The following is a 26,901-nucleotide window of genomic DNA, read 5'->3' as shown; positions in this document are numbered from 1 at the left end:
ATTTTTGAATTGTTTTACTATCCTATGGAAAATGAATAAGATTTAGTATGTTATTAGGTAAAAATGATCTGAAAGCTATTTTAACTGCTACTAACATAAAATGCATGCTGCCATGTAGAATTCTTGAAAAGATGGCAGTTTAAATTCTCTGTTTTGAAGCAAAAAATTTCAGCACTCCCTCAAACAGTGTTAAATGCAAAATAGTATTATCCATTTCCTAACGAAAACATTGATTTTTGGAGGAATTCTAAAATGAATTCAAGCTTGTTACGGAGAAAAAATAATAATTAATTTATTAGTAATGGTATGTAATAAAGCACAGGCTGTGTGTGTGTGGCTCAGTCCAATAAACTCGTCCCATCCTTTTATTTGATAGATGAGGAAAATGAGACCTATTGGTACTATAGGTACAAGGACATCAGGTGAGCGAACAGGCACTAATCCAGTTGCCTTGTACCTCAGTCCAAAGCTTTTTGTTTCATGTTACCATGTGGCACCTTGTTTACCCAACATGAGTGAAGGTGCTGGGATAGCTAAACAGAGGGACTCTATTTGGGAAGTAAAATCAGTGTATAAGCAAAACTGAAAGTTCTAGACTTATCCTGTATTGGAGCACAAATATTCATCCACTGGAGGGGAGAGATAAGTAGTAAAGAATGCTGATTATTCCATTTATTCATTATATCAGTGGCTGATTTAGCACGATTTGAATAGTAAGGGCTCAAGGTTTTCTGAAACTGCTTTAACCATGTGTATTGTGACCATATATGTATAACACTTCCTAAACATATGTCTATAAATATACTCATTCACTGTTAGAGTGATATGAAACTATCTGAAATATGTGGAAACATTTTTTTTTTGTTTATTATGGCTAGGGATCACCATCAACTTCAGATGTCTAAAATGTCAATCTGTATTTTATATTGATGTTTTTGTTTTTAAGAGAAAATAAAATTGGACCTCTGTGGTAATACTTTCTACTTTAACTAGAATCCACATTAATTAATGATATATTTTTTCATGAAAATATCTCAAGTATTTTCTCAGAAATAAACCCTCAAATATTTTTTTCTATGTTATAATATCCCTTTGCTGTTGGAGAAGAATTACAGTTGATATTCATTTTCATGTCATACAGCATAGGTTTATAGGCATTTAAAATAGTAATGCCATTCCAGTCAAATATGAGACCTGAGAAACACTTTTCATAGTAAAACTAAAAGTCTTGGACACAATTTTTCTATAGTTAAATCTTTGGCAAAATGATATTAAATATTTTGTGCATTTTATTCTTCATCAAAAACATAGAATATTTATCCATCTGTATAGAATGTTATATGCCATAGAATATTTATCCATCTGTATAGGATGTTATACGCTATGCTATATGCTAAACAAAACAATGAAATAGATATGAGTCGTTTCCTCTGGAATCTCCTAGCAAACTCTAAGAAGCTGCTATGACAGTACGGATAAAAAACTCTTTTGCTGGAATAGTAACCTCACTTTGTCTTTGAAAAAAAGCATAGATTTGTAAGTTTTTAGTTTACATTTGGATTTATTGATTGTTGGGACCACGATAAATTCACCTTGTGAAGAAACAATACTTAAAATGTATGAACCATTTTCTACCCTTATATCAACATAAGAATAAAAAAGAATTTTATACATTCTTAATAGCTTAGAATCATCAGGAATTTTTCATATGTAGAAGATATTTGTGATATGGAAGTTCAATTGTTAATATAATAGGAGGAAATTTTTACAGATAAAATCTATCTCAAGAACACATCTTTCATTGCTCATGATATTATACCACTGATTGTACTTCAAATACTAAGTCTCTCTACTAATTAAGGTTATTACAAGCACTCCATTTCTAGAATACACTCATGCTAGAGACAACTCGTATAGTCCACTTTTAAAAGAACTGATCTGTGCATTATTACAGCAAAATTTCATTAATAAGAAAATATCCATTAGTTGACTACTCAGTACAAGCCTTATAATATTGGTGTCATGAAGACCTTCCTTTTTCTTATATGTTAACTGAGCTACACAGGCATGCCCATAAATTGTGTTTTTCATGTTATAACTGTTCTAAGGGCCATCCCTTTGGGAATCTGTTTCTCTTTGAGAATTAGAAAAAATTAATTCATAGTTTGATTTCTTCTATTTCATTCCTATTCTATTTCTGATTGTGTGTGTATTTGTGTATTAATTAAAAAAACAAAGCCAGTACTTTCAATACACCATCTTCAATTTAAACTTTTAAGTGGTAGTTAGGAATTGTTGTTGGGCTGGATAGTCTTCAAAAGTTTCTGGTACATTTCTGACTTTAGAAATCTGGGATAGGAATCCCTTTCCATGTGCATATACACTATCTTTTGAGCCTCTTCAAAACACATTTGAGTGGGTTCTTGAATATTCCGGATGATAGTTTCTCTTGTTGAACTGTCAATGTTAATCTGAAAAGTGAAATTACATGTAGAACATAAGTAGGCATAATTGAAGATAGATAATGGAAAGGTTTAATTTATTTCCCCCTCTCCTTTTTCTTTCTTCTTTTTTTTTTTCTTTTAGTGGAAAGGGTAATTTTGTCTGGAATTTCATAGGTATCTAAAAAGATTTATGAGAAACAAACGTGGCTTTTTAAAAACCAAACATCCACCTACATATCTCAGATTAAAAAACAAAACAAAACAAAACAAAACAAAACAAAACGCATAGCCCGAGACCAGGAAAATCTCAGAAACTCTTGCTTATTTAGGCAGATGCAACTGGTTTGTTAGTGGAGTCTACAAACAAGGAAGTTTATGAGGTGAAGGCCTCTTTTAAGGAAAAGGGAAGTTAGTGCTATTTTTAAAGTTTATCTTTCTTAGTAGTCATGAATGTTGATTTCACTGAATATGCCCTGAAATGGGAAGAGAGTGAAAAGAAGTGGAGAAATGAAGGAGAGAAGTGGTTATTTCAATAAACTAAGTATTTTCCAGATAAGAGTTTTGAGGAAAAAGTTAATAATGTAGGACTGTCCTGCATGATAAGAATCTCATATATCATCATCTACCCTTATCCCCTTGACAAGAATTTTCATTACTTATTCTGTTAGGCAGTTGTAAGTAATTGGCAGTAATATCAATATGAATGTTTGCTGTATTTGCTGGTTAGGAAATGAGGTGAGCAGTAAGTTTAGTGAGATGTCACAGACTTTTCCAACACCACTGGTACTGTCAACTTGCCCATGTATGATATCTGTAGTTCCTTCTAGCAAAATCAGTTCTTCTTACAAGGACTTCTTCTTCTTCTTCTTCTTCTTCTTCTTCTTCTTCTTCTTCTTCTTCTTCTTCTTCTTCTTTTTTTAAGAAAATTTTCAAGGAATTAAGATTATTTATTTATTTATTTATTTATTTATTGGACTTAAGATAATTTAATGAGAAGAGGCTCTAGAGCTGGACAGGCCTAACTTTGAATCCTAACTCTCTGACTTGACTGCTATGTGACACTGAAAAAGCTAATTAACTCCTCAGATTCTCAGGTTTCTTATCTGTAAAATAAGTCAACAAGATTGACTTTGTAGCGTAGTAGGAGATCCTGGATATGGAGTGCTGGCACATATGTGTGCTTCACAGATATTGGAGCCCTTCCCGGGATGTACTCATTTCCATTAGCCATCACTGTCACATAGTTACCTCTCTAGGGGACTGTGGCTGGATGTAAGTCTTATAAAGCTTTTTTGCCCTAGAAATTCTGCTCCACCGTGAGGCAATTTTCTTATAGGTTTCACATGCCATCCAGAATTTAATATTCTCGTCACTGTGCTCCATTTTTAAGTATGCAGCATAGACTACTGGACCATCTAAAAGTAATGGAGAAATCAGGTTATTTTTGTGGGTCAATATCATTACAAAATCTGAACAATATTTAATACAGGTTAAAGCCAAAGTCTGAATCAAAGCTTCCAAGTTATTTAACAAGTGAATATTATATAATGAAACATGCGCACACACACACACACACACACACACACACACATTTAGATCTATCCATCTGAAACATCTTTGACAATGCCAGTCAGTGATGTGGTCATCCCTTCATTTCTTTCTTCTGAATCATTCAGAGAAAAATGTCCACTGATGCATATGGGTCTAGGGTAGGAAAGGTCCAAAGGACCCCAAAACAGGACTTAAGTTGTTTCAGTGGACAGAGCTCTGACCATGAAACTGACTTGAAAAATCTAAGGCCTCAACCTTAAACTGGAAGGTCAGAACAAGGTTTAGAATCTAAACAGGCAGGTCAAAAAAAGAAAGAAAAAGAAAAATATCCAAGTCATATAGAAGTAGTACACTGATCAGGTTGTACAGCCTGGAGTGTTTCCTCAATATCCAATCAGAGCAGGAGAACATGAATGGAATACAAATTTAACTTCATATTCACGCTTTATGGTTCAAATTAAAAATGAAGGACCAGGCAAAGAATGAAATTCAGATGGGGTGTTGGAAATTTTTAAAAAATTTTTTTTGGGGGGTGTTGGAAATTATCTCAAAATTGAGAACAGGACAATGAGTATGTGCAGCATGACATCAAATGACACTTGATGCTGACAGATGGTCATCCTTAATTTTGGTCTTAAACTGCATTTTGGGGGTGGGTAGATGAGATATACATATGGAAGGAGCTTTTCTGATTGAGTCACTATTTTTAGAGGAGGGTTAAGCAAGGTCTCACAAATCCAACATATTAATGTGAATCTTTAGGACCAAATATTCTTAGTATCGAAGATGAACAGCCATAGAACTTCATTTGGTGACTAGGAAGTCTCCTGGCATATCTGAGAAATGAAATTGCTAAATGATGAAACAATGTAACTTTTAACTGATAGTAATAGCAATGTGTGTGTAGGCACATTGAATATGCGGCCAAGCATAGGATCACCATCATAAGATATAATGGTAATCGGATGGAATAGAAATGTAAAATTAAATTTTTCTAGATCTTCACATAAGAGATTAGATTGAGTTTTCTAGCACTAGAAAGCTTTGACTCCCTGGCTTCTACTGGCTCTGTCAGCAGTAATATGAAAATAAAGATAACAATTAAGATATTTTTATTCAAGAGAAAAACTCAAATAGAGGTAAATTCCCTCTAAGGAGGATTAGGGCTATGGTGAACTGGCAATTTGCAAGAAACGTGCTATCCTAGGAATACACAAAATTAGAGCATGTCTCATTATTACCAGTAAGTGTAGCTAGCCTTCATGATATTGGGTGAGAAATATTTGAAAGGAACATCACTTGAGTTGAGAGGACCAATGAGTTGGGGATAAAGCATGTATAAAAATATAACATAGAAAATGATATCAATTAGTTATTTCTACCCAATGGTGGAATATATTCGACCATGGATTTCAAGTAAGAAGTTTATTTTCACACCTAAGTAACTTTAAGTTGTACCTTGCCTCATCACAGGCACAGAAAGCTGAGGCCAGAGACAATGTCCATAGCAATTGGAGTTCCTATTAAAGAAGTAGCTGAATGGAGAGGCAAACCAAAAAAAACAAAAAAACAAAAACAAAAAACAAAAAACAAAACAAAACAAAAAACAAACAAAAAAAACCCCAGATTAAAACAAAAAGCCATTTCTGGCTTAAAGAGTAAAGCTGAAAGTCAATAATTTGCAGTGTGTGTTGAAAAAAAATAGAGTTCTGCTTAAGAAAATAAAAAAGAAAAAGCAATTTGATATACTTTGTAGTTAATAGAATTTTGACTGATGCTTCATTAAGAATAGAAAATAAGAGTCCTAAAATAAAGAAATGAGCTATGGAACAGGGAAAAATGAGATACCAGATAAAATCTATAGATCCTGGAGTGAGAGTCAGTCATCAGGCTACTCTCAGATGGCTTTAGCAGATGGGTGGGTGGGTGGTAAGAGGATGACTTGGAAACCAATATTAGATTTTATGTTATAGTATTCTGCATTTGTGTTTATATTTATGTTTAGCTTAATTGTATAGTAAAATATTTAGAGATTTTCATTTCAGAACCTTCCTGCATCTGTATCAACTTTCTCTAGCTTCTCTCCAGATTGAGTGGAGGAAGGATCTTTTAGGGCTGGCCAAATAATCCTCCATATACTCAAGTCCTTTGCTCATGAAGCGATCCATGCATTGCAGTCTATATTTTATATAGATATTAGATAAGGTAGATTGTAGTATTAATATTAGTTACTTCCTACCTTCTTATAGGAGGATTATACTTTCATGTTCCATTTATATCAGCCTTGCCATTGGATTTGTTTTAGCCAGTGAAATACATGCAAAGTGCCATGTACAGGTGCAAGCAGAAGGTTTTAGGTAGGTTTCAGCAGGTGGTCTGCTGTTGCACTTCCAACCTGTCATGTGAAGGTCACATTCTAGAAAAGAACTGCTCCTTTTGTCTGAAGGTCAAAATGAAGATACGGAATAGAGCTGGAGCTGAAACCAGTCATTGTGTGACATGAACAAGAAATGAACATTTCTTGTGTAATAGTGGGAATTTAATGTGGTATTTTCCTGCAGCATAACCTGAGCTGGACCTGAAAGCTGACCTGGGCCACTTGAACTTCTTTGATATTTCAGGTAAGATTCTGGTGCATAGAACAAATAGACTCACATGGCTGGTATATTTTCCAGAATTTTTGTAAGTTAGTCAAGTAAGCAGCTAAAAACGCATTTGTATAAAAATGTTCCAGGAATCTGAGTAGCTATTAAAGTTGAAACTGAATTGCTCAGTTGAGAATTTCTAATGACTCAGACAGCAAGTGAATTTAAAGGTGGAAAAGCCTTTTCCAAATCAGGCAATGTAGCCCAAAGTAGCCCATTTTGAAGTTGTAAATGATACTTCTTCCTGAGTGTTACACTCCAGAGACCATGATTCTGCTTGAGCAGAGTGAATAAGGACAAACAACAGAATTGCTCATTAAATTGAGAAGATGGAAAAAATAGGTTTATGTCATATATAGCGCATGTTTTTTTCTTAAGAATGAGAGTGATGCTTTTGGGACTCTCTAGGATGTTCTCTTTAAGTGAGTCACTGAAATTACTATTTCTATGACACACAAGGTGACACGTGTCAGTATCTTGATGCAGAAGGGAAATGTGACATTCCTCTTGGCTGAGTCAGAACAGTGGCCCATCTGTTCCAGGACTGTTTTCTGCGAGGGAAAAAAGCTTACACCGTAAATTAAATCTGAACGCTTCGCTATGTTGCAGTTTTTCATTAGAAATGTGCCTAAAAAAATTTTAAATTTATTTCATTTTCAATCTCTACCACTTGGGATAACAAATTCCATAACTGTACTAGACTCTACGTGAAGTTTTAAAGTAGATCTGCTTTACCGGGATTCTCTAGTTTGGCTTCTATGATATTAATCACTTAAGATTTTTCTCTTAACTTCTCTTTGCTGTGTTATTTTAAAAGTAACAAAGTACTAGTTGTTTTTAAATACAGAAAACTTCTAACAAAGATAATAATGATTGTTGACAATTGGATATATTTCCCTTTATTCTTTCAATCCTTTGTTAATGTTTGACTTTCTACCTAACTAATATTCATTCATCTACACAAACACAGATACGCATATAAACTCCTGGCATCATACTTGAAAGCAATTTTGTGTCACTCTTTCCCTATTGCAGGACTACCCAATATTTTATTTAGCTATCCTCCCATTATTCAATATTTATATCATTTCCCATTTTTGTGTTATAAATTATCCAACATTGAAAATTCGGTGTATAGATCTTTGTATCTGTAATTATTTCTTTAGAATTAACTTAAAAGAATGGAATTCCTAGTTTGACAGATGTGATGTTTTTGGAGATTCTTGATACCTGTTGTAAAATTGCTTTCAGAAATATTTCCTTATTTTTCATTACTAACAGCATTGTCAAAGTGTCTGCTCACTCCATCTTTTCCAATCTGATGGGGTAAAACCAGTGACTTGTAATTGTTTAATTTAAAAATTTTAAAACGTTAATGCCTAAGCATTTTTTTTTTCTTACCGACCTTATCTTTTCTTTCTGTGAATTGCAATCATTTGTAATGTTTTTTGCATTGTTAGTATTTTCTGGATTTTTTCAGATCTCTTCATATATGAAAGACATTGTTACATTTATTGCATTATATTCTGTTCTCTTCTTACAAATTACTTTTGTTTATAATTTTTGAGAAATATCTGTAAACTATCTCTAATCTGAAAAAGCCTCAGTTCATCTATCTGACCTGCTTTCAATCTTTTTTGCACTTTTAGCAGAGAAGAACTTCTAAGTAAAAATCTGGCCACAACCCATATTTGTAACCTTTCAATCTTTTCCCATTATTGTCCTAAATAAGAAAAGCCAGAGCTTGGCAGTGGCTACAGGGCCCATGAGGATATGGTGCTCTCTACCTCTCTTCCCTTGTCGCTTCTGGAAACATTCTTTGTCTGAGCTGTGCTCCTGGCCAGGCTGTGTGCTATCCCCATGCTGTTGTATATGCAGTTCCTTCTGTGAGGTGGGCTTTGTTACTCGGATCTAAGACTCAGGCCAAGTATCTCAATTCCTGGAAAAATTTTTCTGGGCCCCCCACACCCACACACACTAAATAAGTGTTTCCTGTCAGTTGACAAATAGCACCTGGTTCACCTTATTTTAATTACAGTTCCACCTCACCCTACATCACAGTCTGTTGTATCCATCGCTTTACTTTGATTACTCTCCCACCCATGGGCTCACACTTTGTGAATCAGGACCACAGTTCCACCTTCATATGGAAGGTTCCATTTCACCAGAGCCTACAGTAAGTGCTGACTCAACAAATGTTTGTCAATCAAGGCTTTCAGATTCCTCATGCTTCTGTGTTTGAAAGTGATTCTCCAGAAGTTTTGAGAAGTGAAGAAGCGGGCCCTGATTATTTAGCACCCAGGGAGCACCAAAGACCAGAGATTTTCTCTGGCAGGTTGTTACTTTTTTTTTTTTTTTTTTTTTGACAATGAGACAACAGTACTAATTGAACGGTGATGTGAATAAGAGGCCAGGTTTTGCTGTTGTGCTTTTCTCCCTGCAAGGTGAACAAGTGCATGAGGAGTTGGAGAAGACAGTCCTGGGTGGAGGGGCTATGGGCGATGGTGTAGGGAACATGAGGGCTGCTGAAGGGAACCACAGCACCAGCAGCTGGTTAGCAGAGGGTAGAATGAGTGATAGGAAGCTGCCAATCCACAGCAAGCAGCACGGAATCTCTCACGGCTGAAGGGAGCAGAGGCAATGGCTCTGCCTCTGGCATCAGGCTGCATGTGATGGAACAACAGCATCCATTAGTAACTTCTAATGTCTGGTTTGTGTCAGGATGCGGATGCTCCAGCCAGCGTAAATTGGAGCAGTCTTCGTTGCCTTCAGCAGTGTGACAGTCCTATAGTATCCAACCTGGCATTTCCAAGGCTGTGTGCAGGTAATTGTGAGAACTGAGAAAGGCAGGAAAATAGACAATATGTTGAAGGATGATTTTGACCAAAATCAATGTTGATGCAAACTCTGTGATTCAGAACACCTGCCTACCTAGAATGTCTGCTCTGGAGCAAACTGAAGAGGCCACAGAAAAATAGGTACCTGGCCTTTCTCACTTGAAATCACCCAGCACATCTGAAGCGGGCATGCAACACTGCCCAGTCATCTACCACCCTTCCATAACATCCTGGTTATTTAACTCTCCAGAAACTATTTCATATCTTCTCCTTCCCCCATCTCTCCTCAGCTCTCTGCTGATGACCTTGTCTCAGACTTCACTGAGAACACTGATTTAATCCGGGAGAGATTCCCTTGTCTTCTCGCCACCAAATCAACCATCCCACCTCCACAGGTACCTGTCCTTTCTAATTTGCCTCCTGAAAGGAAAACAATGTCCAAGCACTTCTTTTTTTGGCTTCTGTTTTATTATGCTTTCTCCACGGCTTTTCATTTCTCTGTTGCTCTTAAAATTATCCCCACTCTCTTCTATGTCATCACTTTCTTCTAATGTTTGTCATCATCTCTAGGGAAGCTGCTGTATTTCCCAAATAAAATAAAAAATGGCTATTGACTCTTTAGTCATAGTACTGACCTCATGTCTCCTTCTAGTCTCTTCTGTTTTCCCTGCTGACCTTCGCCCCAAAACTTACGTAAATAATTGCCTACATTCTCTGCCTTGCTTCCTCTTGTCCTATCCATTCCCCATACCCCTGGAACTACTCCGGTCAAGGCACCACTGACTTCCATATTGTCATAGCAAAAGTCACTGTTCTTTCCTCATCTTACCTGACTTCTCAGCAGTCTTTGACACAGTTCACAGCTCCCTTCCTGAAACATGCCCTTCTTTGCCTTTAATGATGATGCATTGTTTTGGTCATCCTTAACTCACCTGATGCTCTTTTTCCATCTCCTTTGCTGATTCCTCCTCTTCTCTGGATTTGGAAATATTAGCATGCACCTAAGCTCCATCTCTGGATCTCTCCTCTCCTCTCTCTGAACTCTCCCTCTAAGTGATCTCCATAGCCCAATGGCTTTGATTAGTCTTTATGCTATATTCTCTTGGCTTTGTCTTCCTTGCTGATTTCTAGTGTTTTCATGGTTTATTGCAATAGCGTTCCAACTGGTCTCTCTGCTTCTTTTTTTCAGAAGAAAACTGGAGGGTACTTTTTTTTTTTTTTTTTGAAAGTGGAGCAGAAGCAAAATGATAGGGAGAGAGAGAATCTTAACCCAGCGTGGAGCCCAACACCGGGCTGGATTTGACCACCCCAAGATCATGACCTGAGTGGAAACCAAGAGTCCCAGGCTTAAATGACCGAAGCACCAGGCACCCCCTGGAGGGTACTTTTAAAAGCACATCTACGGTTAATCTGTAGGCTAAAATTGCTCATGTGGCCAATAAGGCTCTTTACTCCTGTCATGCTGAACTTCTTTGGTTATTGGAAGACACTAACCTCACTCATATCTCAGGGCCTTTTGAACATAGCTTTCCTCTGCTTGGGCCACTCTGCTCCCAGATCCCAGACTGGCTGGCTGCTTCTCATCAATCAGCTCTCAGGTCAAATTTTACCCCTTCTGATGATTGTTCTCCAATCACCCAGTTGATCTGCCCTCTTATACCTGCCTTTCTTTGCTATATTACCTGGTTTTATTTTCTTCAAAGCACTTAACCACTTTCTGGAATTAATATATTCGTCAATGTATTTGCTTGTTTGGCTATCTCCTCCCTCTAGAGGGAGCAGATGAGTTGAGCACAAGTGACCTTGTGGATCTGTGTCACCTCTGTCCTGGGGCTGGGAAGGTATACCAGACACATGCAGGGACTGAATGAATCATCCAGGCAAGTTAGTTGGAGTTTAATTTCTTTCTATTTATATTAAGCATACTTTACTCAAATATCAGTGAGAGACGTCTATCTTCATCTTTTGAGATTTAGGGCATACATATACTTACATATATATTTTTTCTGGCATCATTTGCTGTCATTTTAATTAAAATTAAAAATAAAACTGATTAGTTAAAATTTTGATTTGATTATTTTTCATGCAATCTTTCCATTTTGTAGAGATGTAAAGTTTGTCAAACCTGAGAGGGTATAAGGCAATTGTTGGTCCCCTTGTCATTTCAAATGCATGTCTAGTTCTACTCAATTTAGTCATCAGAACTATAGATTTCTACTAGGTTTTTCATCTTGGTGATGCTTAACATTTTGATGATATTTCGAAGTGCAGTGTTGTATTCTGGGCCAGCAACACTTAAGGAAATATTTTTGGTAATTCTCAGATATTTTTATGAGTTAATAACTAATAGTTCTGACAATTTTTTTCTGATCCATTAAAAAACTTATTACTGCATTTATGCCCATTTACAAATAATGTAACTCTTTCCTAAACACTTGGGTGTTTCGAAACTTGGAGGACTTTCTATTATCTGCAGATTTGCAAATTTTGCAGGGTACTTTCTGCTTAATTCATTATGGAGATTTCTTAATGAGACCAATTTTTACACTAAATCCTGAGGGATCCTACAGAGTATATCTCTTCTTCAAAGAAGCATTTATTTCTGCTGGGCTTCTAAAACAGTTGAGTATCTTTAAAATACTGCCAGTCAGACTTCCTTACCATTTTACACTAGTCTGAATCAAGTTCCAGCTGAGATTTGCCTCTTGTAAGCTTTCCCAGGAGACCTGCCATCTTTCCCCAATTATCTTCGCCCCTTAGCATGTACATACTAGGTTTTTAGAAGGTTATCTGCTATTTCCAGTCTCCCTTCTTTGTAGTTCACAAACTGCTTATGGTACACCTATATTTTATTTATCTTTAATTGTGGATACCTTCAAGAAAGCACTTCCTCTGTCCCTATGTCATACATAGCTGGAACTCAATAGATACTTCACTGCTCAGGGATCACACTTCACAGTGTACGCTAAAACTCAAAGCAGTTTGTTCCTAGCAGTTCTTGGAGCAATCTGTGCAGCCCTCAGATTCTCAATATTTACATAGGGCAGTTCATAACCACACAGTTTCCTCCAGTCACAAGCCACACTTTGCTGATATATTTTGGGTGCTGATCTTGTATAAGGCTGTCCTAACTAGACCTCACAAGTAATTTTATGTCAAAGAAATATGTGTCTGTGTTTTTCTTTCTATATCTAGAGCTTCCTTCTGCCTGTCGAATTTAACAATAGGCTCTTCACGGGAAAGGCATAGATAGCTTCATAAAACCATCTTTATCTGGAAGCAAAAAACCAAACCAAACCAAACCAAATCTTGCTAGTCAGCCCTTAAGACAGCCTTTGGTGGAAATGTTGTCAAAGTCTATTTTTAAAAAGTGTTGTGTTTGCCTTGCCTTTGAAATTCCATCAATCACCATTCTCCACTTCACCCTAATGTGCTATCAATAGCAGGCTTCCTTGTTCTCTTCTGGGAGATTTTTCAGGTTTTGAAAAATGTTATGTTATTTCATGTGGTACATGGACACATGGAATTTTTTTTCAAGCACATTGGCTGCTATCCAAGTGTTTAAGATTTAGTGAATTGATATTGAGCACACAGACTGTTTTTGAAAAGTTAACTTGTCAATAATGTATCATTAAAAAGCATCTAGATTACTAGCATTCTTAGTTTCTAGCAAAGGTCTTAATTTTGCTGGGATTCTGTTCTTAAACTGATGATTTTCTTGGATCCCTTCTTCCCATGAGGAAGTTGAATTTAACTGTATTGTGATAGCTAGCACTTAATGGCTATTCAGCAAACATCTCTTAAACCAATTCCTGTTCATCCATTGAGACCATGCTTAATACATTTCCTTCCTAAATGGGTTTTTAGACTACATGTTCTTAGAAACAGTCTTTTAATCTATGTAGAAAGAGACATCTACATATCTTAGCTAGAGAATGCATTTTACTAGTTTCCTTGGTTAGCGTAAACACACTGTATTCTCTGGCACATTTAATGCTTTTTGTTTTTGTTTTTTTTTAGTTTGGATGGTCCAGAGAATGAATTGTTTTTATCACCTGTTTTCATTATGTGATTATTAAATTTTTACATGAATTTCACAGTAACTAAATTTCTCAAGAGATTCTTATGCTGCTTTTTCGATGTTTATGAAGAGCGGTATGCTCTCTTCCTGTCCTCATCTTTTCTGTAAACTTTGCTTATTCTCATGACACTCGATCTCTAAATAGCTAACTCTAGCTAAGCTCTAACTTGAGATCATTACCAAACAAATTAACTTTATTCACTTTGTTTATGAGGCCTTCAGGACCGGCACAGAAAGTTTTACATAATATGGCTTGGTATTTTGATCTTTTCTTACCAATATTTGTCTTGTATATATTCACTGAACATTTATTGCATGCCCATTAGATACAAAGCACATTCTGAGTCCCTGGGTCGGGAGATGAAAAGTGAACGCACAACGATCTGTGTTCTCAGGGAATTTAAGATCTACTGAGAAACCGCCTGTGGAAAAAACCCAGCACACTAAATAACTGTACTTAGAAGCAGAATAAATAATGATACTAACAGAAGAGAGAGCACAAGTATTTCCAAGAGGTTTCAGGGAAAAGGTGAAAGCTAAATTTTACTAGCCACAATGGGCAGATAACAGAGTAGACAGAGGACTTTGTGTAGAAGCCTGGAGCAGGTGCGTCACAGGTGTAGCAAATGGATCAAGGGTCACCCCAGCGGAAGGGTGCGTCATGTGAAGGCGTGGAGCTGCAGTAAATCATGGAAAATGCATTAGAGCTTTGGTACAGTCTTGAAGGCCAAGTTAGAGATTTTGAACTTTTTGGTAAGCGGCAAAGAAAAAGGAATGATATTCAGAGACATGCACTTTGTTACTAATTAAAATAACTACCAATTATTGTGTGCCTAATTTGCATTTATGGCTAACCTGAACAGTAATGCTGAAAAGATGGGTGGTATTCCCATGCTACAGATGGAGAATTTGAAACTTCCAGAGGGAGATTAACCTGCAATGTTGCAAAACATGGATTGCAGAGCGTTGGGACTGAAATTAAAATTATTTAGCAGAGGATCAGTCAATCCAGCTGACTGAACATATGCTTTTGTCTCTTCTTCTCATTCCAGTGTCCTAAAATTGACCCAAAAATATTTTTAAAAATTCACAATCACTCTGGTAAACTGGATCACAAACTATGAGGAATGCTTGAGAATAAAATCCAGGGGAGATTCACAAGAAAACCATAGCCTCAGATGCTTACTAGAAAGACTTTTATGATCAATGGGAATTCAGGTAGTGACCCAAGTCTGGAGGTGTGGGTCCCAGGACTAAGAAGGGCCATGAAGTTACTCCCAGAATAGCTGATGAAGGTTTTCCTATAGGAGAAGCCAGGGGTCCACATCTCTGGCCATTATCCTCTGAGTTAGACAGACATAGCTGTCTCCATACCAGGAGGGGCCCTTGGGTCAGAGAGCAGGAAGTGTCCCAGAAGCCTGGCCACCTCTAGAAGTAACAAGAAGTACTCTATCCAGTTACCACTGGCACATCCCATCAATCAAACCATCAATCAAGTAGCACAGCTAACTCCCTTTCCATAGTCAATAGGTGTAAACAGAGGAAATGTTAACAGAAAGTCTAATAGGGAATCTCAAATAAAAAGAAGTCATGGGGGCCTCCTAACTGGGAAACGAACAAGGGGTAGTGAAAGGGGAGGTGGGCAGAGGGATGGGGTGACTGGGTGACAGGCACTGAAGGGGGCACTTGACAGGATGAGCACTGGGTGTTATACTATATGTTGGCAATCGAACTTCAATAAAAAAAAAGTCTATAGGCAAAAATTAAGAAACATTTGGTGGGAGCAAACTCCATTAAAAAAAAAATACGAAATTCAGCAACCAAGAGTTTTCTTTGAGTACCTACTACATTTTTTTGTGTGTGTATCTGTCTTCTGGTGTTTATCAACTTCCCAGTTTTCTAACCAAACACAACTGACTGCTCCCATGAATGCACATACTTCTTCATGTTGCTTGCATTGAGCCTATGACTCTATCTCTTAATACGCATTTTTGTTAACTTTCATTTATTACCATGTGAATGTTGATACTTATATACAACTATATGCAGTCTTCTATAACATTCCACTTAAATCAGACACTGATAAAGTTGAAAACTATAACGTTCCACTTAAATCAGACACTGAAAAAGTTGAAAACTAACTCTGCGGAGTTTTAGAACATTAAGACTCAAATTTATTCTTACTTTTGAAAGCACTAAGAGCAGCAAATTGTTGAGTTTTCTAAAATGCTAACTTTAGAAGGCCATGCTAAGGCAGTATATTTCTGTATGTGTTACGATTTAAGCATATTTTCCAAGGGATTTTACACATATACTTGTGAAAACTAAATATTCGCAGTGACTAATCTTGTTTTAATTAACACCAAAGATAATAATAGTGGTTGACATGACAAACTATTTTCAGGTTTTCTTTTTTTAACAGGGGGCAGTTGCCATTTAGAAGGCTGTGAGAAGAGAGCACGCATTCATCATCTAGTGCCACCTTTTCCTGTTAGGAGTAAAACTGACTATTCAAAGATGAAATATACATAATACTCACATTTTGTAGCCATCAGCTTTTCAAAAGACTGGCCCCACTGTAGTACTTCCTCCAAAGTAATGCTTTGAAAAGAAACAAAAAGTGCTTATTGCACCAAAATATTCTCAAGGTTTTGCTCAGCTACATAGAAATCTATGATCTTGAAAATAATGCCAAAATGTTGTACTCTATTTGTGTGATTTTTTTAAGAAAAAATTTTATTTATTTATTCATGAGAGACACCGAGACATAGGCAGAGGGAGAAGTAGTTTCCTCGCAGGGAATCTGATGTGGAACTTGATCCCTGAACTCTGGAATCACGCCGTGAGCTGAGTGAGGGCAGACACTCAACCACTGAGCCACTATTTGTGTGGTTTTGGATGGAAACTTATCTTTCTGTGATCTTCTACATTTTATTTTTACTTTCTAAATGGTTAAAAATTTAAAAAATCATGTCAGTAGTATAAACTTGATAATATGATGAAATAAATTTTTAAAAGATAAATATCCATAGTCCTGTAATTTCCCTATTCCCAAATTACTACTGTTAATATTTTGTTATGTATGTTTGTGTGTTTTTAACCAAGAAGTATCCATACTCTGCAAGTTTGTTTGTGTGCGTACACACTTTGTGTGTATACACATATATATGTATATGTTCACTTCTAATAAGCTTTTTATATGTCATCACAATTGTCTTAAAGTCCACTTATAGTGTTATGACAATTATAAATTTGATAGTCATTGATAGTCACTGTGGAGTATTCTACAAGGGGCCATTCTTTTTTTTTAAGGATTTATTTATTTGAGGGAGAGGTAGAAAGAGAGGGAGAGTCCTCGAAAGCTAGTGAGGTACAGAAGGAGAGAATCTTCAGACTTCCCTCTAAGCAGAGAGCATGTGGGGCTGGATCTCATGATCCTGAGATCGTGACCTGAGCCGAAATCAAGAGTGGGATGCTTAATCAACTGAGTCATCCAGGTGCCTTTACAAGAGGGCATTGTTTAGTTAACATAATTATTCTCAAGGAGAATTTTGATTATTTTTCAGCTTTTAACATAAAAATTTGTGATTAAGGATTGCTAATTGCTTATGGGATTCGTAGAAGTAGAATTAAAGCGGGTCAAGAAATGTACGTTTTTAAGATTCTTGGTTCAAATTGTCAAACCGCATTTGGGTTTGCATTGTGTGCTGCTAACACCAAATGTGTTTTCCCATTTAACTATTAACATCTTAGAGTTCATCCACAAACTCTATTTGTATGCATTCACATAATAAAGTTAGTAACTCCATATCTACTATATGTAGATATTTTCTCTATTAGTTGCTATAATTATTTTTTTTACATGCTGAGGGTTTGAATGTCTGTTACTGTGAATAATATGTGAACAAATGGTATAAAAAAACGTTTACAATTTCAAAAATATCTATGAAAGATACTGCTTTTGAGGCTTCATTTCTGTTCATTTTTCAGGGCTTTGTGAGGTGAATTGGCAAGTGACTATGTATTCTTACATAGAAATCATTTTACTTTCTCGCCTTTAAAATACTCCATGTGTTTATTGCCATTCTGTTTGTGATTGTTTCAGTTTATGTTTGGTTCACTCTTAATTTTCCTGTTTTCCATAATGTCAAATAATCAGATAGCTATAGATACAAACTAGCATCGTCCATTGGCTACACCTGGTATGGCGGTAGCTCCATAATTGGTGTTGAGGGAACAGCCATCAGCATTAGGAGGTACTTCATACAATGAAGGAAGATTAGTTAAAGAGGTTAAAAAATAACCTAGAACATGGAAACATATCAGGAGTCTTTAAAAGGTCAAATATCTTTTGTTTTCTACAAATTCAGATGGCCCTTGCCAGTTTTAGGTAGACTATGTGCATCAGTCCTGAGGCTTAACAGTATACTGCTGTCAGGGTTGCTTGCAAAAAACATTTCCATGAAATGGTATCTGACTCACTGTTCTTTTCTCTTATTAGAACTTTAAAAACAGTAACCTAAAGTAACCTTTTCCATCCAGTGAATTGGTAAGTCCTAGGCAAGGTATGTGGCATGTCTCTCTGGTTCACCTGTTCCCATTATATAGGAAAAAATAAAATCTACTACATGAGCAAAGATGCTATCATTGTCTTGTTTTACCTTAAAATAAAGCATTGGTACTTTGTTGGTGAGAGAATTCTTCTTTTTCTAAAATTCATGAGATTTGTGAAGATAGATCATGATTGGAGTGATTACGGTCGGAGTTAAAGTTGTGAAATGAAATTTGGTTTTGGTTTAACCCCATTTTGCTTGTAACATTTTTCTCAAGTTCATCTTGTCCCATGGCTAGTCAGGTGCCCGTATGAGAGTAGTTCTAAACGTCTCTGTCTCCTCACCCACCCAGATTTCCTAATAAAAGCAGTGGATACCAGATAGGGGAGCATTCTGAGACCCTCATGTCATTGTGGAAATAAGACTGTAGGGTGCTCAGAGTCTGATAGTCCTGAGTTTGAATTCTAGTGCTGCATTTAATAGCTTTTGGTTTTACCTAAAATCTTTGAGCCCTAGTTGTATTATACATAAAATGGGAATAAGACCCATCTCTCAAAATTATCTTGAAAATTAGAGAAGGTCATGAATGTAAAGCACCTATAAAATGACCAGATTTCCATGAATGTGAATTCTCTTTTTCCTTGGCTTCCCCTTTCCCTGATGGTGGGTCTGCAAGGCAAGTAGAAAGAAATGCAAGCCCCAGTGGTGATTCTCCTTGGGAGTCATCAGCAGAAGAGATAGAAGCTATTCCCAAATTATTCTGTTTCATCTCCCTTCCTGCACATACCCGTTCAGTACAGCAGCTTCCCCTGTTTAGAATGGTGAACTTTGGGTCTTACTGTCTCTTCTACCACCATTGCAGCCACCTCCCCACCTCGCACAAATGCTTGTAAGTATTTTTGGACATTTTAGTACTGCTGGCATCCAGCTCTGACCAGAGCAAGGGAGATGTGGCCAGGATTGAGCACTCCGACATGGACCTGGTTAATCCAGGTCTGGTTAAGCCAACAGACAGCGATCCCCAGTGGGGGAATCCTTGAGGTGGAAAAACCAATCAAATGGTTTATTACCCTTCTTAGGCATTACGCTTTCCATTTTAGCAGTCACTGTTCCCATCCAAATGGCTACGTTTTTAGTTTGGCAAAATATCCAAGAAACTCGGGAGCTTGGTAAGCATTTAGTGACCCTACCAATCTCCCTTCTTCCAACTAGACATGAAGTATCTGGCACTTTGTAGACAGAGGGTTTGAATCACGAAAATATTTTGGATAGGGAATCTCATTTTAGCATAAAAATATAAAACCACAAAAAAAATTTAACAGTAGTTATTCAGAATAGACCCTGTACGAGCATTAAACTTGTTTAATTCTCAAGTGTAAACCATAAATAATGAAAATGAAACCTTAGCATAATACATGATTGCTCTTCTGGTGGAATTACTCATGTGTAAATGCAAATTTTACTCTCTGAACAAAATATATTAAATTAACAGTTGAATAAATGTACACCTATTTATCATGTGATAAATATGCATGAGAATGGCTATAGAATGTAAATGCTACTTACTTTGAAGGAAGCCTCTTAGATTCATCTCCGCACATCTTGCAAATCCAACAATTTTGCCTGCTCATTTTTCTAAAGCAATACAGAATAATCTTAGTATAATTTAATAATTTAAAATAATTATGTGGTAGAGCAATGTCTCAGGAACACACAAAATTATAAGTCATGAAAAAATAAGCTTGGGTTTTTGAAATTAATGGAATATTATCACTCATGGGGGTGGGGGAGGAGAGAGAAAAATAAAATAACTCATCTTGTAAAGATTTTCTGGAAATATAAGTACGTAGAGCTATGACTTTAGAACCCATCTGGGCCACTTATCCATGGCATTTAAGTGGTATTTAAAAAAATACAGCTTACTGAGAAAGACCTTCCTCTTTAAGGCCTACTGACAATGAATTCAACTCCTGAGTCTTCTCTTTTTTGGGTAACTCTTAGTTTTAGAAAGATCTCTCAATATATCGAACAAGAATTTACTTCTTTGTAATTAGTCACAATGGCCTAAGTAGCTATATAAAGAATAAGATTCCGTAAAGGTGAGCTCTGAGAAGGGTGTTGTTTACCGGTTTTCTCCACTCTTGGCAGTATAACCGTGGCTTAAAATTCAGGTACAGTTTACTCAGCCCAGGCTTTATATAACAATATACATTACAGAGGTTTTAATTTCAGGATTTTGAGAAAATGACTCAAAAATGTATTAATAATTAAATCTTCAATTTATAATGAGAGCTGGAAATATTTTGCTAAACATATATGCACACTTACACATAATGAACTATTAAGGATAACTGAGTTTTTATATCAGTCTTTATTGATTCAATCAAAACATCTGTTGAACATTTGTTATGTGTCAAGTTCTGGCTGCCAGTGATCTATGTAGATCCTGTCTTTTTCCTCTTCCTGTCCTCATTAGCAAGCAGTTAAAATCCATGTGATGGGGACTTTGAGACAGGAAGTTCAGTGGCCCATAAGTACACACAGGAGGAGAACCTAGCCAGACTTGGGGGTGGCTAAAGATGTCATCCCAGTACAGTAATAGCTGAGTTGGAACCTATAGGACATGCAGGAATGTGCTGAGCAAAGGGGATGAAGGGCAGCTTGGGCAATGGGTCATGTCCTAATTGAGGAAATGAAAGGAATGTAGTCATCACAAGAATCTAGAATATGGCAGGGAAAAAACTGAGAGAATAGGCTAGAAAGTTAAGACAGGACCAGTAATCATGTTAAAAAATGCTTACGGCAGCAAGAAAGCGATGAAAAATGAAGTTGGAAGATAGCAAAAGCTGAACATGTTAGGCCATACACATCATCAATTTCATAGTTAGGAGTTGGAAAATCATCGAGGGTTTTAAAATATGGAATAGACATGCTAACATTTGAGATTGGTTTTGTGAGTAGAATTGATTGTAATGATGCAAGGATGGATTTCAGAAGAGTAATTAGGAGACAGCCTCCAGGATACCTCCAGGAGTGCAGGTGAGGGTGTTACAGGTTTAGATTAGGAAGGTGGCACGAGAGATGGAGGGAACAGGACAGACTGCAGATGTGGGGGAGAGCTTGATGTACTGGATATGAAAGGTGGGAGAAAAGAAGGAAACGAGTTCGGATGAAAGATTTGACCTCAAGATAAAGGTGGCAGTTTTTATAAAACACATAGGAGAAACCAAAAGAAAAGATAAGATGGTCCAGGAAGAGGATATGAACTGAGAAAAGCAGATGGCCCAAGACAGATGACTCAGAGACACACTGAAAAAGTGGAGCCTGCAGGAGGACAATCAGAGTGATGTGGTATCACAGAAACCAAGGAATGAGTTCTCCAAAAGCAAAGACTAGTCAATTGAGTGTTAAGAGCCAGGAAGAGATGGGGGCACCTGGGTGGCTCAGTGGTTGAGCATCTGCCTTTGGCTCAGGGCATGGTCCCGGAGTACTGGGATCGAGTCCTGCATTGGGCTCCCTGCATGGAGCCTGCTTCTCCCTCTGCCTCTCTCGCTGTGTCCCTCATGAATAAATAAATAAAATCTTAAAACCAAAACAAAACAAAACCCAAAAATTCTGGGAAGAGATGAAGGGAAAAAAGGATGGGGGAGGCAGTGGGGGGAGGCATTTGAGTGGATCAGTAGGCTAAGCTTCCTACTTTTGATTTCAGTTTGTCATGATCTCAGGTCATGAGATCGAATCCCGTGCTGGGCAATGAAGCCTGCTTAAGGTTCTCTCTCTCTCTCTCTCTCTCTCTCTCTCTCTTTCCTTTTCCCTTTGCCCCTCTCCCTACCCTCATGCCCACTCCATGCACATGCACGCACTCTCCCTCTCAAAAGAAAGAGACAGAGACAGAGAGAGAGAGAACAAAGGACTGAAAAATATCTGTCATATTTGCTAACAAGAAGGCCATTCAAGAACAGTGAGAGGGGTTTTGGTGGAACAGGTTGGGCAGAAGCAAGAGGGAAGGAAACAAGAGGAAATGGAGACCTGGACAAATGTAGGGCTACCTGCACTTTCTCTACTTTTCCCTCCCTTCATCCCTGCCTTCTTCCCTTCTGATGAAAGCCATGAACCAAACAGTGTAACAGAGAGACAGGACTATGCTCTCTGGCCATTCTGACCTGCACATCTCTAAGTGTATGGTTCATAAAGTCTACAGTGTGAGTGTCCTTGGGAGGATGTTACAGAAATAGGAGAAAGGAGGAAAATCGATAGATTCTCAGGTTTTTGAAAAAAAAATTTTTTTTAAAGGAACTAGAATTCAGATTATGGGGGATAGAATGTTGGAGAAGTGTAAATAGAGGAAGAAATGGATGTTTCCTTGTGACTGGAATGGGTGTAGATATAAGTACATTTGCAGGTTTGGGTATAAGAATTTATGGGTGTTGTGGTCTGATGGACTTCATTTTCTGTATGAGTCTTTACTATAAGGAGGAACAAAGGACAGAGTAGTTAAGTCTATCTATCTACAGGAAAAAAAAGTTAGGACACTTGTGATTACGAATATAGATTCAAACTAATTTAAGCAAAAAAGAGAGTTGATTATAAGAATAACTATGTGAGCAGTTAGAATCTGGATGGTTTTAAATGTTGGATTCTATTCTGTTGTAGTAATAATAATTCACTGTGGTCTTTAAATAATAGTGTGATGAAAATCATATATTTTGTTAGAAAGATAAATCTGACCAAAGATGATTAACACTGAAATAATTGAAGCTAAGAAACCTCTTATGTTGACTAGCTCTTCATAACTGATCTTGTGCATAATTAGACCCTGATTTAAAATGTAAGATTCTTTATGCCTATAATCACTTCTAAGATGCAGTTACCCAATGGCTCCCTTCTCTTCTAAGTAGGAGGCTGGTAAAGAAGTCCCTTTCATCATGTGTCAGTTTAGTCATCCCTGTCTTCCACTGTAGCTTGACTTTTTCCCCTCCCTACTATATTTAACACTATATTTTTTTTTATATCTCATTACCTACTCTCTTAATATATTAGAGCTACATGCACACATGAATGATTTCTGTAACTACAATCCATGTCTATTGACAAGGTATCATAAATACTTTTAAACAATTCTGATGGAATTCTTTGGCAAAGGCAGGACAGTCTTAGTATGCAACACCCACTGAGGTCAGAAGCATGACAAAGGTAAAGTAATTTCCAGATGCACTAACGTCTAGGGGGTTCCCGTAGCTCTTGACAGGTGACCGAGTATTTTATAATCATTCTAGGCTCTGAAGCCAAACAAACAGGGCCGTGAGTACAGGGTCTTATTAGCTGCGTGACCTTGGGCATAGTCAATATATTCTTAGATTCTTAATTACCTTGTCTCTCAAATGGAATTGTAAGGATTAGAAAAATGCTTGTATGTAAAACCTTTCTGTTCTAGTTATAATCTGATCTTCCTTCAGCTTCTTGCACTCTGTCACTCAGGAAATATTTCCTAAACTCTTTTGTATGCACAGGAAACACACATTCTGTCAGACTGCATTCCTTCCTCTTTTTAAATTTCAACTCAGACGTCAGAAGCCTTCCAATTCACCTTATCCATTCTTCAGTGTGTTCTCATGCTCTCCTGCAAATCTTCCTTCTTTTCATTTGTACTGTGTGTTCCTACATTTCTATTGTTCACACATTATATTAATAGCTGAGTTGCCAACTTTAGAAGTAGCTGGATCTCCTATAGCAAGTCAGACACTTTTGGATGTGTGTATCATTTTGAAGGGACAAGGCTGCCAGCAAAGATTTGTTTGACCAGAAGAGCTCTGAGAGGACAGCCCAGCCAGAGCTACTCCTTAGAGTATGCAGGCTGTCTCCTCTATGGACACATCTGGTCTGGAGGAGAGAAGGGGCTTAGATCTACCCACAATGCCCTTGCCAAGCTGTCAGCCTCCAAGTGGGGCTTCATCCATGTGGTGGAAAGGCTATCTTTTAGAATTCCAGCAAAGGCTCTGTATAGACCAACAGCAGCCCTGTGTCCAGCTACATGACTGGTTTTGAGGGAGGTTCTCTAGCCCGAGTGGCTCTTTAGTTGAGTGAGATTGGAAAAAGAGGATAATATAAATATAAATGTCTGAAAATAATGTTATTTATATTTCTGACTTCTATAATCCTAGTAGATAATAAATTCCTTGAAGTGTTATGTTCCAATGCTATTTGATAATCATGTGTAAATTGTTGTTTACTATTCTAAGTCAAACATTTACAAATTGATTAAATTGTAGAATGCCAATAGATTGTGATGACATAAAATATGAAATAAAGTATTTAGTGATAGAATTATGTAAAGGATGTATTATGCAGAAACCAGATCACAGAGCAGTCTTGTTTCACAAAGTTTTTTGGTTTTCTAGTCCATTAAAGAAAAGGAACTTGTTGGGGGGCTGTCCCAGTGCTGGAGATCTGATCCATGTCCCTGCGCACTGGCTGGAGCCCTATTACCCATCTTCTAATATTTTAGAAACCGAGTGTCCACTGCACCTCTCTTCTCTGTTTACTCCAGGATTCTTTATCACCATACACCACCTCTTTGTTAAAATACCACAGAACACTCTCCATGTCCTCATAATGCTTCCTTCTACATTGAAACCAAGAGATAAATTCACAAATATTTAACTTAGCTCCTAATAAACCAGATTGGCCCCTTGAGCTTATGACTTCTAGCCAAAACACTTCTGAAAATTATAGTTAAGGCTTAAACATGAAGAAAAAAAGGAAATTAAACAAGGAGACAAAACCCAACAAAATCTTTTAAACTAATTTTGGAATATGGAAAGTAGATGAAGGAATAGAAATTAAAATTCTTATGCCTCTAAAATGAAAAGAGAAAAGATAGCCTTTGGAATTTTGTCTGGCAAAATGGAGAAAATAAACTTAAGTCTGAGGACAAAGAGTTTCCAAAAATAACTAGTGGTTTGAAAAGAAATATCTGCAATCTTTCATTCAACAGAATATATCATTAAGTAATAGATCTGCATCAAAATACCAAAATTTAGAGTGGCAGAATGAATTATTTTCACATTTATAATTGAGAAGTTTTAAGAAATGTTTTTGGTAATTCCAAAAAAAAAAAGTAAATTAACAAATTTACTTGGAATTAGATCATGTGTGGTCATTTACTGGCAAAAATAAAAATTAGCCCAAAATATTCCACAGAATTAAAATTCTGTTTTGGCAAAAAGAGAGTTCTCTGGGGAAGAATGATATAGATTTGATATAGAATTGATTTAAATTGGAGAAACTCACCAAGTTTCAAATCAATAGTAATCATTTTTTTCTCATGTTAGTGGTATGATTATGGAAAAATTCCATTGACCTAAAAAGAAAATAATAACAAAGCCAAAAATATTACTGTGTACTTCCCAGAGAATGCATATTTGGCAAAATATGTCTATAAATACTTTGTCTTATATACTAAGTAAATAATTTTTTCACTTTGTAAGTGCTGGATTACGATTATCCTTATTTTTAGTTTAACTTCCTAACTAAATTTTATTAATTTCATGGGTTGATATTGTAAAAATTCCTGTTTCTTATTTGTATTTTCCATTGGTTTTTCTTTAAATATTTTTTATCTTATGTTAGTATTATGCATTAATTTGCCTACCTTTTAAATTTTCTCCATATCCTCTTGATAAAACTAGAATGCACCTTTATACTCTAAGCTTAGAGTATTTAGAACAGTTAGGTCTCCAAAATGATTTTGCCTCCAATGTTTTCTTGATTATTTTAAAGAAACCATAATTTCATCTATACTAATTTTTAGAGTGATTATAAATACTTTAGTGACGAATTGAGTTAGATACGTATTGTGCCAGAATAGATCCACATTTTCTGTAGCATTTAAATGAAATCTTTCTCAAAGCAATGTGAAAATAAATGGATTTTCTTAAATTTCATCTTTCCACATATTTAAACGTTTTTATTTTCTTACAAGAGTTGATAAATTCATTCTGTTCAATATAACATCTGCATTTAAATGTATTTATTATATAGAATGGCACATAAAATTTAGAAAAACCTAGAGCAATTTACATTTTAGTGAGGTTTTGTTTGCCAAAACACGTAAAATTCTTACCTTTTAAAAAGCAAGTAATTTGTGTGTAGTTGTGCTTAGGCATAACATTAAGGAATGAAGAAATTCTGTAAAATCAAAATTCACATTGCTTCATGTAAGCCTTGCAACAATCCATACCCGGAATCAGTACAGCTAATTAAATGATGGAACTAATTATTTGAAAATGCATGATTTTGAAGCAAACAATTCTGAGACATCTGATTTTATAATATATCCTTATCTAAACATATACATCCATTTTCATACACACACACACACACCAAAAACCACATAAAATGAAAGACCATACTCTAAATCTGTAATATTTCTTTTGCTGCACAATTTAGAAGTTTCATTTATGCATGTATGACTGTAGTATTTTTAAAGTATAGAGAGGTTAGGCCAGGCAAACATGTGTTTAGTAGTTTGTTTTCCTTAGTAGAAATCTAACACTTCTAGCAGCCCCTCTCTTAAAGTAAACATCCCCTAGTCATTTATATCAAGTCAACATTATTGTTATTCATCCACTCTTCTATAGAATCTCATACTTACAAATATATTCTGTAGAACGGTCCAGCATGCTAAATTTTATTTTCTATCTGTATGATCCTTTTTGATATCAGGTTCTGAAACTCCATTAGACACCCAGTATTTTATTTTTCCTGGCATAAAAGAACTTTACTGTCCCT

The 26,901-nt window shown here is 36.4% G+C and overlaps 1 protein-coding gene across 3 annotated transcripts; it reads right to left on the bottom strand.

The window, feature by feature from the left end:
• Window positions 1–1,576: 1,576 nt before the first annotated feature.
• Window positions 1,577–26,901, bottom strand: RGS13 (regulator of G protein signaling 13). 3 transcript variants are annotated; one of them, XM_041722689.1, is made up of 6 exons: window positions 26,765–26,901; window positions 25,402–25,471; window positions 19,678–19,746; window positions 16,098–16,159; window positions 3,693–3,859; window positions 1,577–2,471 (listed from the first exon to the last, which is right to left on the bottom strand). In XM_041722689.1, the coding sequence occupies exons 3-6, from the start codon at window positions 19,740–19,742 to the stop codon at window positions 2,286–2,288; spliced, it is 480 nt and encodes a 159-aa protein (XP_041578623.1). In that variant the 5' UTR covers window positions 19,743–19,746; window positions 25,402–25,471; window positions 26,765–26,901; the 3' UTR covers window positions 1,577–2,285. The 3 variants fall into 3 exon arrangements, with proteins under 3 accessions (XP_041578623.1, XP_041578624.1, XP_041578625.1); XM_041722690.1 differs by lacking the exon at window positions 25,402–25,471 and adding an exon at window positions 26,234–26,298 and having other exon boundaries at window positions 26,765–26,899; XM_041722691.1 differs by lacking the exon at window positions 25,402–25,471 and having other exon boundaries at window positions 26,765–26,889.

The sequence above is a fragment of the Vulpes lagopus genome, chromosome 11, assembly GCF_018345385.1.
Source record: "Vulpes lagopus strain Blue_001 chromosome 11, ASM1834538v1, whole genome shotgun sequence".
Classification (NCBI taxonomy): domain Eukaryota; kingdom Metazoa; phylum Chordata; class Mammalia; order Carnivora; family Canidae; genus Vulpes; species Vulpes lagopus.
This window is presented reverse-complemented; position numbering and strand designations above follow the sequence as displayed.

Excerpts from the sequence above, each read along its gene's own strand:
- RGS13 (XM_041722689.1), bottom strand. The coding sequence starts at position 19,742 with ATGAGCAGGCAAAATTGTTGGATTTGCAAGATGTGCGGAGATGAATCT. Across the intron at positions 16,160-19,677 it reads TCTAAGAGGCTTCCTTCAAA|CATTACTTTGGAGGAAGTAC; the intron begins GTAAGTAGCATT and ends TTCTTTTCAAAG. Across the intron at positions 3,860-16,097 it reads AAAGCTGATGGCTACAAAAT|ATGGTCCAGTAGTCTATGCT; the intron begins GTGAGTATTATG and ends CATTACTTTTAG.